The 12,928-nt window shown below is 42.8% G+C and overlaps 1 protein-coding gene across 1 annotated transcript in view; it reads right to left on the minus strand.

Annotated features, from left to right (window-relative positions):
- USP22 (ubiquitin specific peptidase 22) overlaps positions 1–12,928 on the minus strand; it is a 188,601-nt gene that overhangs the window by 17,433 nt on the left and 158,240 nt on the right. Inside the window, exon 7 of the mRNA XM_077827691.1 lies at positions 7,776–7,923. Within this exon, the coding sequence (XP_077683817.1) occupies positions 7,776–7,923 (148 nt within the window). The remainder of the gene's footprint in view (positions 1–7,775; positions 7,924–12,928) is intronic.

Here is a 12,928-nt window from a genome sequence, read left to right on the forward strand (position 1 = left end):
GGGTGCGTGCGTGCGGCAGGGGCTGGCTGGAGGCAGGGCAGGGGGTGCGTGCGTGCGGCAGGGGCTGGCTGGAGGCAGGGCAGGGGGTGCGTGCGGCAGGGGCTGGCTGGAGGCAGGGGCTGGTGCGGGCAGGGCAGGGCAGGGTGTGTGCGTGGCCGGAGGCAGGGGCTGGCTGCGCGCAGGGTGGTGGGTGCCTACGGGGAGAGTGGCTCGGAGCAGCCCGAGCAGCAGGACGCAGCCCAGGCCCAGCAGAGCAGCCGGGGACCCAGGGCCAGGGGAGCAGCAGCAGCACCACCATGGCTCGTGTCAGGGCCAGGCAGCAGCCCACGTGGCTCCCGCAGCGCAGCACCCCCGGCGGCCGGAGGAGGAATTGCATCACTTCTCGGCCGGAGCCCATCAAAGCCTCAGCGCCCCCTGCAGGGAAGCGGGTTAACAACCGGATCTAAAACTGCTTCAAAATTTAACAACCGGTTCATGCGAACTGGCTCCAGCTCACCACTGCTTACAGGTACTTCTGGTGATGAAAACATACTCAGGAATTGTTTGCAAGAAAGAGAAACAAATGGCTTAAGTAAATAACATTTTTTTTTTTTAAAAAAATTAGAATATATACATTGCAAGTAGATTTACAGTCTAGTTTTACAACAAAGTGCTCTCACCTGAAAGTGGCTTCAGCCCCTACCGTGGGAATTTAAACTCGATAAGTTTATGGAGGAGATGGTATGATGGGATAACATGGTTTTGGTAATTAAATATTCATGGTAAATAGGCCCAATGGCCTGTGATGGGATATTAGATGGGGTGGGGATCTGAGTTACCCAGGAAAGAATTTTCTGTAGTATCTGGCTGATGAATCTTGCCCATATGCTCAGAGTTTAGCTGATCGTCATATTTGGGGTCGGGAAGGAATTTTCCTCCAGGGCAGATTGGAAGAGGTTTAAAAGGTTTAAGTTATGCTCAAAGTTCAAGTCAACCTAATGAATTCTTAAAGAATATAAAACCTTGCTGTTCACCTTTATAAAAGACTATTTATAATTTGTAACAACACTACACATGGATTTTAATAATGATTTAAGATATTTTATCTTAGTTTTTAAATCTGCATTTCAATTCCCTTTAAAGACACTGTAGAGATAGTTACATCACTATAATCCAACCATCTGAAATTTGATTTCCCCCCCTTTTCTTGTTTTGGAGTGGGCAGAAGCAGAGAAACAGGCTCTACAGATTTTCATTGGCCTTCAGGTAATGTCCCTGCTGCATACTTTAATAGACAGCCATTTCTGCCCACAGGAGAATAAGAATAGTCCCTTTTCAATTACACAAGTCAATTAGGCTCTGTGATGAGGGGGTCTCAAAAGAATATCCTGCAAGCTTGTTCACAGCGAAACAAAGGGCATGACCACTCACATCATTTCCCATGACATCTGGTTGGAAAGAAGGAAAAAACATAATACTGCCACCTCCTCGCACTTGTCAATATTATATTATATACATATATATATAAAAATATAAAGGAACTGAGAAGAGGCAGGGAGAGGAAGCATACTATGCATCTGAATTCTAGCAGCTGCAACTGATTGTGCTGTTGTAGTTAAGGTTGTATTCAGCATATTTATCATATCATACGGTAAATTCTACTTTCACAGGCTTATACAATAGTCATAGCAAATCACACCAGGTACAAAAGTAATTTCTTATAAAAGAAATCAGTCAAAGTAGGTAAGAGGTTTTTTTTATTTAAAAAAAAACAAAACCTCACAATCGCTTGAATATTTGCATATACAAATTGCTCTGATTAAATCATAAAGGAGTCCCCCAGCCCCAGCATGTTAAACAGCTTGGATTTAGATTAAATGTAAACATTCTATAATCACTCTACTAGTGTAATCATTTCTTTAATTTGGAAAACTGAAAGAGTGGCTACAGTTCACAAGCAGTAGTTCCTTTAAGTATATTAGATGTTCCTTCATATGCATACTAGATAAGTTTATAGAAAGGCCATTAAATAATCAACAGCAAACATTATAGAAGTATTTGCATGTTCATTTCTCCAGAGTCTGGTACTTCTTTAAAAAGTATCACGATGCTTTGTTTCACAACCTCAGTTTTTTATTTTTAACTAAAAAAGGGACACATCAGGAACTAATTCCACCAGCTTAACTTTGGGGACATGTGCTATGAACACATACTTGTTCCATACCTCTGTTGAAAAGTTCCATTCTCACAAGCAGGCAGTACATACTGAAATTTACAAGAAACTTAGAAGACTAGAAGTTTTGCAGATTTCTCTCCCTTACCTGCTCACAAGAACTGGGCAGTCTGGCAGAACGTGTGACAGTACAGTGCAATGTGTGCACCCTTGATTCCCAAACCCAGAATTCTGGATTTGCTATATGTCATTTAGATAGAATCCAAACTTCTCAGCTATGTGGCAAACCTTGTTAGGGGTAGGTGCTGTCAGGTTCTTCAGAATCAGGAGAAAATATGTATAATGTTAGGCTCAACATCAGAACTGTCAATTTTGATAATGACCCTTTAAAATTACCAGGCTGTAAAAGCTAGCATCTAAACAGTAATGTTATTTGAATTTAATTTTTGTATGCACTATTCTACCGTATTTTGAAAATGCAATTACTGTAATGGATTACCAGCTTCTGTTCATAGTTCAATCTGCTCATCTTGTTATATGCCATCCTACAGCAATTTTTAGTGACTCAGGCATGCATCTGCTGCTACCAATTTGTGCCTGTGCTACTCTTTGCTGCTTGGTTGAGGATGTCTTTGGAACAAGAAAAGTCAGTCAGTCAGTGGGGGTTTTCATCTTTAAACTGTGGTCTTGCACATAAGGGCTGGCCTACATATGGAGCTATTCCAGTACAACTCTTCTACTGTTCCAGTATAACTCCACGAGGGGATTCTCTTATCCTGGGACTAGCAAATCCACACACGGAGTTATTCCAGACTAACTACTGTGCTTAAAATTCACACCCTACCTTAATCTGAATGAACTTTCAAGTGCAGCCAAGCCCTGAAGAAGAAAGAGAAACTAAATAGGTACAAGTATCAGAGGGGTAGCCATGTTAGTCTGGACCTGTAAAAGCGGCGAAGAGTCCTCTGGCACCTTACAGACTAACAGACGTATTGGAGCATAAGCTTTCGTGGGTAAATACCCACTTTGTAGGATGCAAGTCAGTCAGTCTATAAGGTGCCACAGGACTCTTTGCCGCTTAAATAGGTACAAATTATCCTAAATTCGGCTATACCATTTCTGGAATACATACTAGGTGGAAACAAAAAATGTTCAGATGTCATCAGCTCCATTTTTCAGGGGAGCGTGTAGGATGGGAGCTCTTAGGTGGATTTCTTTCAAAGAAGGGGTCATTAAGGTTAGACCGATGTCACCTAAAAGCTAATTTTACAATTTTCAGGCAGGGCAGCATTATGCAGTTTTACTTTTCTCTAATACAAGTTAGAGATTTGCAAATCCCAGAGAATCCCACATCAAATACTGGGATGACAAGTTGTAAACAATGCCTTTACATCTGGTCTACTGTTGAGTGTTGGCCTGCTAAACCCAGGGTTGTGAGTTCAATCCTTGAGGGGGCCATTTAGGGATTGGGACAAAAATTGGGGATTGGTCCTGCTTTGAGCAGGGGGTTGGACTAGATGACCTCATGAGGTTTCTTCCAACCCTGATATTCTATGATAACCCTCCCCCCGCTCAACTTCTTGGGGGGGAGGGACAGCTCAGTGGTTTGAGCATTGGCCTGCTAAACCCAGGGTTGCGAGTTCAATCCTTGAGAGGGCCATTTAGGGATCTGGGGCAAAAATAGGGGATTGGTCCTGCTTTGAGCAGGGGGTTGGACTAGATGACCTCCTGAGGTCCCTTCCAACCTTGATATTCTATGATTCTATAACTGTATAAAAACATATGCAATAAAGATCCAGGTAATTGTTCTACACATTTTCTGTACCTTCTTCAGTTCACGTCAAGACTTCAAAGTCTGCAGATTAATTTGTCATACATGGTTATTTAGGGGTCCAAGTCTGAAATTTATGGTCTTAAGATATATGACAATGGACTGTCTAATGTCCAGTTTATTCCTCAGGCAAATAAAGTGCAAGATGGGAAAACAGAGCAAAATCTCACTGCCTGCCCAAGGCAGTCTGAGCTTTAAATCCACTTTGTCTTGTTGAGATGATAAGATCCAATAAAGAACAAAGCCTGAATTTCAACAGTCAACAAGGTGGTGGAAGTGGCCCTCAGCTACCGCATCTGCAAGTGCCCAGATACGTGGCCACCATAATAACGTAACCATTAAAATTACCCTGGCTAGTGATGCAGATACAAAGCACGTTGCCATTTAACAACCTGCATGATCTGGCTGAAAATGCTTAAGAGCCCAAATAAGGGTTTTTTAAAACCAGAGGCAGAAGACAGCAATGCACCATTCAAACTTCAGGTAAGGGTTGGGTGCCACCATGAAGCAACTGGATTACCTGTTTTCAAGGACAGAGCAGTATGCATTTGGGAGAAGAGGAAGGGAAGAGTAGTAATCCACAATTCACCATTTTTGTCTTCCCAAAGGCTCTCTCTCTTTTTCTAATCCATCCTTTCGGCTGGCGAGAGCTCAATCTAGCTCCCTTTCCAACACGTCAACGCTGCTTTTTGGATTGGCCCATTGGAAAGGAATGGTGTACATGGAAAGGAATGGTGTACAAGGCACAGCTGCTAAACAAGTGGGCCTGATTCTCAGTTACTCTAAGATACTTTTATGCTATTCTAGCAGCAGCAAGGGGGGTTTAAAGTGGGGGAAAAAACAGACCCCTGAGAATACCCCTGCTTAGAGGCCCTTCCTGGCCAGTGTAGAGTTGACATAAAGGCTCTCTACCAGCCCTGCTCCCTGGCAGAGGGGGTGAATCAGGAGAATGGTTGGAGTGACCTGGTGTACGATTATTCTGTGTTTCAGCTTCAGAGCTTTTCTGACTTATGTCAGGGGTCAGGCAGGCTCCTGCATGGCCTGAGAATACATGGCTTTTAGCCACCTTAACTACACACTTCCATGATTCCCCTTTCCACTTGACATAGAGAAAAGGAGTAACTCAAAATCAGTGCCGCTCTCTCCAGCTTGGGGCCCAAACAAATCCACACCAGCCAACAGATTATTCTCCTGAAGACCATCAGGCCGGCCTAGATATGGACCTTTAGCTGCTTAGGTGTGTACTGGGTTTGAAACAGAGCTGTAAAGTTTAATTTTTACTTCCACTAAATATTGGTGGCCTATGTTTTACTATTCAAGCTCAAAATGGATTGTGCACATAAGATACTCCAAACCTCCCTCTGTTCTCAGGGTGAAACCGACGGTGCTTTAAGAAGCTGGGGAGAGAGAAAAGATTAATCTACACCAAATAGCTCCACTACCCCTCATTATAGTAGTTGGGCAATTATGCAGTTTTCAGCATAAAGGCACCATAAAATTTGGGGGATTCCAAATTGGTGGTCAGTAGTGACAGAGCGATGCCCAGCAGCAGGGGCTCTTGAACAAAGAAGTGTTGTTTGTGATATCAGATGTATATTGCTATGGAACTGCAAGCCTCAAAAGCTCTGTCTATCTAATCTGAATGTACACTACTGGCACAGGAGGAATATCTGATTAGTGCAGCAACAGTATGCATAATCTCACTAGCAGCAGTATCTTATGAGTACATAAATACATGTAACCAGGAAGGTTTTCACATTATATAGCTAAACCACCCATTTCCTCCTGAAACAGTTTAACGTGTGTCCATACTAGCCTCCTGGTTTGTGCAGGACTCAAACAGTTCAACAACTATCTGATTGTACCGTTTACCTTGCAATGACGCAGTCTGCAAACCTACACCATGCCCTAAGGCTGCCTCCATTTCTTCAGAAATTGAGCTTTAAAAAACCTTCTGAATGCATAGAGGTCATGGTTCTGGCATCTACACTTCACCATTTACAGTATTATAATACAGTTTGATCTACCTACAGGGATGTAACCAAACCTTGGTGTAACTGTTGCAGAGCACTGACCTAAAGCTAGCATTGGACAACATGGTAAAATATATAGTATAGTTAGAACCTTACTGACAGCTTGAAAAAGCATCTGAATGAAGTATTAGCTCTGAAGCCTAATGACAATTTGAATGTTCTCTGTTACCACTGAGCATTTTAACAGAGCTATGCAGCCACTATATTTCACTGCTTGGTTGAAAAGGGAAAACTTTCTCCTAGGCCTGTGGCGTGTAACACCCTTGAGGGTTTAGCAGTAGCAGTGGAATCTTGGGGAAGGCTCATTCTAGAGTTAGTTCTGTAAGGTTTCTCACATAGGTATGTTACCTAGAGCTACTACTTGACTCTCCGTTGACAAAATATTTTCAAATACTTCAATATTAAACTTCAAAAGAGTATGGCAGCTGCAAGCTCTCTCATTACAGTTTCAGGGAGAAAGTTACTATTCTCACTTAGACTTATCAATAAAAGCCCAAGAAATATGAAGGGGCTCATAGCTAACAGATGAAGAAGTGTCAAGATTTGTAAGATCAATGATTCAGAGCCTTTAAAAAGTTCAAAAGAAAAGAAAAATGTTCAAGTTTACAGACTGCTTCTTCAGGATCAGCAGAAAACAAGAGGCCGAAGTCCAGATAGAATCTATTACTTACGTACACAGACACCCACCCCCTCTCTTTGGGAAGATATCTTGTCTATTATTAATCTGAACAAATACATTCACTGTAATTACCCAGTATATTCAAACTTGCATTCCATAACGTACAAGGGTATTTCAAAGATAAAAGCCAGACATCAAGACATTTCAGGGAAGCACTGGTGTTCTTCCCTCTGATAGTCCTCCTCTTGTAAACCTCAAAACTCATTTTTAGGTGTTTTGTAAAAGTACTGTGTACGCCTACAGTGCTCTACAACTTCAAAAATAACAGCATCTAACATTTAAAGCAGCAGATTCTTTTAAGTACAACACCACCTCATGTATCTAAATAAAATGAGTGACGATAATAAATATAGACTTATGGAGTATCAATTCCCTTTATGCACATCAAATAACTAGTTCAGCTAACCGTGGGTCAGACAAACAAGGTTACATATACAGTATATTCTCTTCAATTCATAGATTCTGTACCTTAAACCTTTCTTAAAATCTTGTTAGTTCAGCTTTAAAAATGTGCTAATGAACACTTCTACTGTAAATAGAATTGGCTACTTTATAACAATATTATTCAGGCTGAGAGACAAGGTCTCAAGACTGAATGGATTTTGAGGTAAGGGTTCCATTTGGTCTTTCATTCATAGTGCTGTTAAGATGTTGTGTATCACAAATACAGTACTGTAATATTTAAGCAAAACAGTCTTGGATACTTACTTTGCCTCCTTTTGTGTGTTTAGTCAGTACCTTACTGATGCATTGAATAAGAATTTAAAATACCTCAAATATAAATAGAATTTGGATGGCAATTTAAATTACAAGATACTGACTCACATAACCAATAAGAAAAGGGCAAGCTTGTGACTCAAACCAATACGTACTCTCTCTCTCTCTAAATGTGGGTATTTTGGCAGGAGGAAGTGTCTGTTTGATAGATGTATGAGAGAAAGGCAAAAACACATTTAAAAAGGAACTTGCTAAATAGGGAGAATATTGTATTGGAAGCCCATTTGCCCCACTTAAGAAGAGATCTCTAACTTTTTTTGATTCACTATTCCTTGCTCATGGACGTGCCAGTACAAGCCTTACCTTTGCAGTGTCTGTGTAGCACATCTAATGCAGCAATGAGGAACTCGTGTGCATCCTGTTGCTCGTACCCTGCTAAATGCCGTGCGTGCGTCCATACCAGGTGCAATAACCTATATGGAATGTGAGGAGATCGGTGCCCAGAGTAAAACTGCTCAAAGCAAAGAAAAGGACATGATGGTTAACGTGATACATGGTCTCTGTGCATTCAGCCATAAAAGAAGTTAATGACTGGAATTAGAGAACTGAAGTTATACGCCACAGTTTTGACAGTCTTACACACTGAGATGTTCAGGTTTGTTTGTTTTTTGTTTTTTTATTTTTAAACAGATCCTCCAAGTGAGTGGTTTGGGAACAGAACACACTGGACACATTTATTTAAGTTATAGGCACCTTTTATAGTTTTCATTCTTGCAGCTTCCTGGTTTTGTGGTGATCAGCCTGCATTATGAGTAATGTCATATTGAGGACAGAAATGAGCAGTACTCAAATCTGCTTACTCTGGACAGCATGCTGGAATCTCTAAAAATGTATTTGCTCTAGATTGAAGACATACCCACACATTTAAGGAGTCAACAAGCATATTTGTACATTATACACTTATACAGAATTAGGAAAAAACACAACAGTAGAGGCCACTGGGAAAAAAAAATATCAATGTTTACTATTAACTACCCCTAGACACCAATATATGGTAATTGCTGGTGAGTAGTGGCCACCACACACTAAAGGTTTGTACATATGGGGAAATTTACTGGGATATACATACCAGTATGTCAAAGCAACATAAGCTAAACCAGAAAAGGGCATTTTTATTCCTGAGTAACAGTGTCCACATGGGAAGTTACACCAGTATAACTATACTGCTAATTATAGCGGCATAGTTGTGCTGGTAAATTTCCCCATGTAGACAATCTCTGTGTCAAGAGTTCCTCCTGTAAATATAAAAGTTCAATTTCAAATTTACTAACTGAAGTGACATTTCATTTCAAACAAGTGAAAAATATATCATTGGACCTCCCCTGCCCTTTGAAGAAACGTTCTCCAGCAAGGGTGCCCTGCTAGGCCATGCTAACTGTTGACAAGACCTCATAAGTGACACTACTGTTTATGTTTGAGGTATATTTTCCAATAAAACTCTTCCATCACATAGAAAAGAATATGCAGCGGATTGAAAAAAAAAAAGTAGCAATGTGGGTTACTTCACTAGAAAAGTTTTTTTTAATCATTATTTCTGGGTTTCTCTTTGCGCTTTTCCTGTGAGCTTTTTCACACCAGTAAAATTGCAAAAACTCTGCTGCAAAGCTGGCTAGAGGAATTGTACAGTCTCTTTTGGGGTTAGCTGTAGGTGAAAAGTAGTCAAGATTATTTTTTCACTAATCCTCATTTCTGTATAAAGCTCTGTAGTCTTTTGTCAAATTTCTCTGCAAATAAAGTTCTCTTCTTCTATAAGCCCCTATTTTCTCAACAAGAAACTATACTGCTGCAGCCCAACAATGCAAAAAACCCTTCTATAAATAAAAGGATCAATAGGTAACTCTGATGCCAACAAGAATGACACCAGGAGACTGGAGCGGTAATTGAAATCTGCTGATGCAGCTACTGCTCAACATTATTCAGGAAACTGCAGCAATAAAACGTCTCTGTTCTGTCACTCCTTGCAATTAGTCTCAGAGCTCTCTGGTCATTTTAACCAAGAGCACTCTCCATAATTACTCCACGGCAGATACTAGACCTGCCAGCAGATTTTACATTCTTTAGTGCTTCATTAGGATGAAAGGAATCTAAAAGAAACTATCAAATTATTGGCTATTACCATATGGAAACTGGAAACACACCCAATCACAGTACTGTTAAATATACAGTACAAAAGCTTCACTCATATCATATTTAGTAATAGTCCCTATGCCTTTTTACTTAGCAAATTTTTACTACTTACAGACAAGGATGCTGGAACAATTTGTATAGTGGGGGTGCTGAAAGCTATTGAACCAAACTGTAAATCCTGTATATAATGGAAACCACTTCAAGCCAGGGTGACCAGATGTCCCATTTTTAAGCCCTCCTACAGGTGTCCTGATTTTTTCTTAAAAATGGGCAAATTGTCCCGAATTTTCTGTTGTCCTCCCCTACCATTACTAGCGGGTCCTGTTGCTGGCAAGATCCCTGCTCGCCAGCCGCCCACCCACTAGCAGTGAGTAGGGGGGCTCCAGTGGCTGACAATGGGGGTGGGTGTGCAAGGCTGGTGGCGGGGCAAAGATACAGAGTGTGGGGCTGGCCGCTCCCCCGCTGGTCAGTCAGTGCAGCCCCTGCTGCCTGCTAGTTCCCAGCCAGCAAGGCCCCGCCCCCCATCCTGTTTCTGGCTGGCACTGGCTACATGCTGTGGTGGCTGGTGAATGCGGCCAGGCGCCAGACGGTGGCCAGTTATGTGTCGCCTCTGCTACCCACCCATCAGCCCTTTACGTGCTCCCCCTCCCGCTTTCCTCTCCCTGCTTTGCCCCTTCGCCCCCCAAGTCCTGCTGCTCCTCCATAGCCCACCCGGCGGGGCATGTCCCGCTCCCAGAGCTGTGCAGAGAACCAGCCCCTGGTTGGAGCACTCAGCTCACCAACAGCCTGGCTTACCTTATCCTATGGCTGCGCTGGTGCCCCGGGAAAACCCTCCGGCCTGGGCGCATGTGACTAAACCCCACACAGCCCTGGCACGGGGAACACTTCGCCCCCCAGCTAAGCTCTGGAGTGGTGGTCGGTGAGCGATTTTCAGACTGTTCCTGTCCCGAACCTGCAGGCTCCACAGCAGCCTCTGGGGCAGGGGCTTAGCACCCTCTTCACCCACCCCCACCCCCTGGGTCCTGCCTCCAGGGAGCGCGGGGCTGCTCCATCCCCTAGGCACCCTCCCCTGCTGAGCCACCTCTCTGGCGGAGTTCGCTGAAGCCCCTGCAGTCAGGTTCCCTGGGCCCTGGTGCACAACACAACCTTAGGGCTTAACCCCTTCCTGCCCACACTTGAGCTGGAGGCGGCTGGGTAATGTAGGTGGCCAACAACAGCCTGGAGGTGTTAGCTGCCTTTCGGCACTGTGCGGGCAGGAAGGGACAAGCTGCTTCCAACCATATGCTGCGGGGGGGGGGGGGGGGGAATAGGAGAAAAGCTCTGAAAAGACACAAGCCAAGTCATCCCTTCCCCACCCCTCACCCCCCTCCTCCCCTGCAGCTGAAAGCAGCTCCTGTCCCTTCCCTCCCACACAGTGCCAAAAGGCTGCTGCTGGCCACATTCTGGTGTGAATCCTGGCAGAAATCTGGGGAGGGGGGCATGTAATCCTGCATGCTCCCCACCATGTGCTACCTCAGGAAGATGCGGCGCCAGGTACCAGGAGAGGCGGGTCAGTCATGGGGGCCCAGCCAGGAATGGAGGGCGAAGAGCACCAGGCAGGGAGGGTTGGGTAGGTCTGTCACCCCCCCCCCCATGTGAGAGAAGTAGGGGAGTGCGTGTGTGTAGGGAGGTAGGAGCATGTGTGTCACCCCTCCCTGTGTGAGCCCATAAGCCTTAAAGATAAGAAGGTAAATAAAAAGAATCCAACTACGCAGTATTTCTTTTTAACAGGGACTCAGTCAACTTGATGTTAATTTGAATGTTTGTACTGCATAGTTTGGACTGATTGCTGTTGAACATGCCTGAAAATGAGTAATTTTACCAGGTGCCCCATATTCAGCACAGGGAAACATGGTCACCCTACTTCAAGCCGGGGAGTGTGGCAGCACCTCCCCGGACACCTAGTTCCAGCACCTATGCTTACAGACTACCAATGTAAGTGCAATTCTATAGGCACATTATCTTTTTGAAACAGAAACAAATCAACCAATGCCAATATAGATCTTAGAAGGATCAGACTAATTGCATCTTCAACTGTGGTAAATATATAAAATATATATTTTTCTAATTTTATAGTGTGCTTATCAAAAAAAGTCGATGCAAGTGACAAGGTGTTGTCCCCATGTTAACTGAATCGTTCTTCAACCTACAAAGACCACTGTGTCCCGCTCCATGTTGAGAAATAGAAACACAGTTGTGCTTCTAAACCTTGAGCTCATTGGAATATAATTTGTGTGCTTATATCTAAGGACTAAAAGAATCTCACTAAGGAAAACTACTAAAAAAAAAAATGTTCATCAATCAATATTTAAAGTGTTAGTACTATTGTATATTTAATACTTGGTATTTTAAAGTTTTGTCATTACTGATTTTTAATTATAACTACTGTAAGGTTCTCTAGTGCTCTAAGTATTTCAGGAGACTCTACTGTAAAGCAGAACACGGAAAAGTGACTTTGCTGCATACAAACATATGCAGGCATTTAGTTCTAGAGCTCAGACACTACAAAGAGCTAACAGAGCATACCAGGTACAAGGCATGCTTATAAGCACACACTGATTTCTTCTGCACTTTTGAAGGTGACTAACAAAAATGCTAGGTTATGGCTTTTTTGCCTCTTTGTGATGTATAAAACAGCCTAAAAGATTGTACATTTTTTCCAAAAACCTTCAAAAATCTGCTTATTTATTCGCTTTGAAATATCAAGAATGTCAAGTCTGGTCTTCCCCAGTTTTATTGGCGAACACTTTGGGGGTCTCAGCGATGTGTATTGTGGGCTTTCCACAGACCTCAACTCAAGGGGTAGAAGTGCACAATCCTTAACAGAGACATCTATTTCTTCCAACTGTTCGTGGGCTGAGGTCTCCATGTTTAAATATGCCCTGCCCTAGTATTTTTATACTGGCTCATGGCTACCTCTAGCAGTAATGTATATGGGATTTCTAGATTTCATCATACATGTTTTTACACAATTAGTACTCAGCAGCAATATACAGCAACCTCGACTCATCAGACAGAGCTAGAACAGGTAAGACCCCACAGGCTATACCACTGCGGGGACGCTCTTCTCCCATCAAAAATGGATGTGTGGAGGAGGTGTTCCAGCTATGGGAATAAACAAAAGTACTTGAGCAATCTTGCATATATACCAAATTAACATTCTTTCTGCAAGTAAAGAGTTCTTTTAGGCCTAATTCCTGTTTTGGACTCCATTCCAACTGGAAAAATTAAAAGTTTCACTTATGAATTATTTTTCAACTTAATAATCTTAAATAGACAGGAAGTCTACA

Source organism: Eretmochelys imbricata, chromosome 10 (genome assembly GCF_965152235.1).
Source record: "Eretmochelys imbricata isolate rEreImb1 chromosome 10, rEreImb1.hap1, whole genome shotgun sequence".
Classification (NCBI taxonomy): Eukaryota; Metazoa; Chordata; order Testudines; family Cheloniidae; genus Eretmochelys; species Eretmochelys imbricata.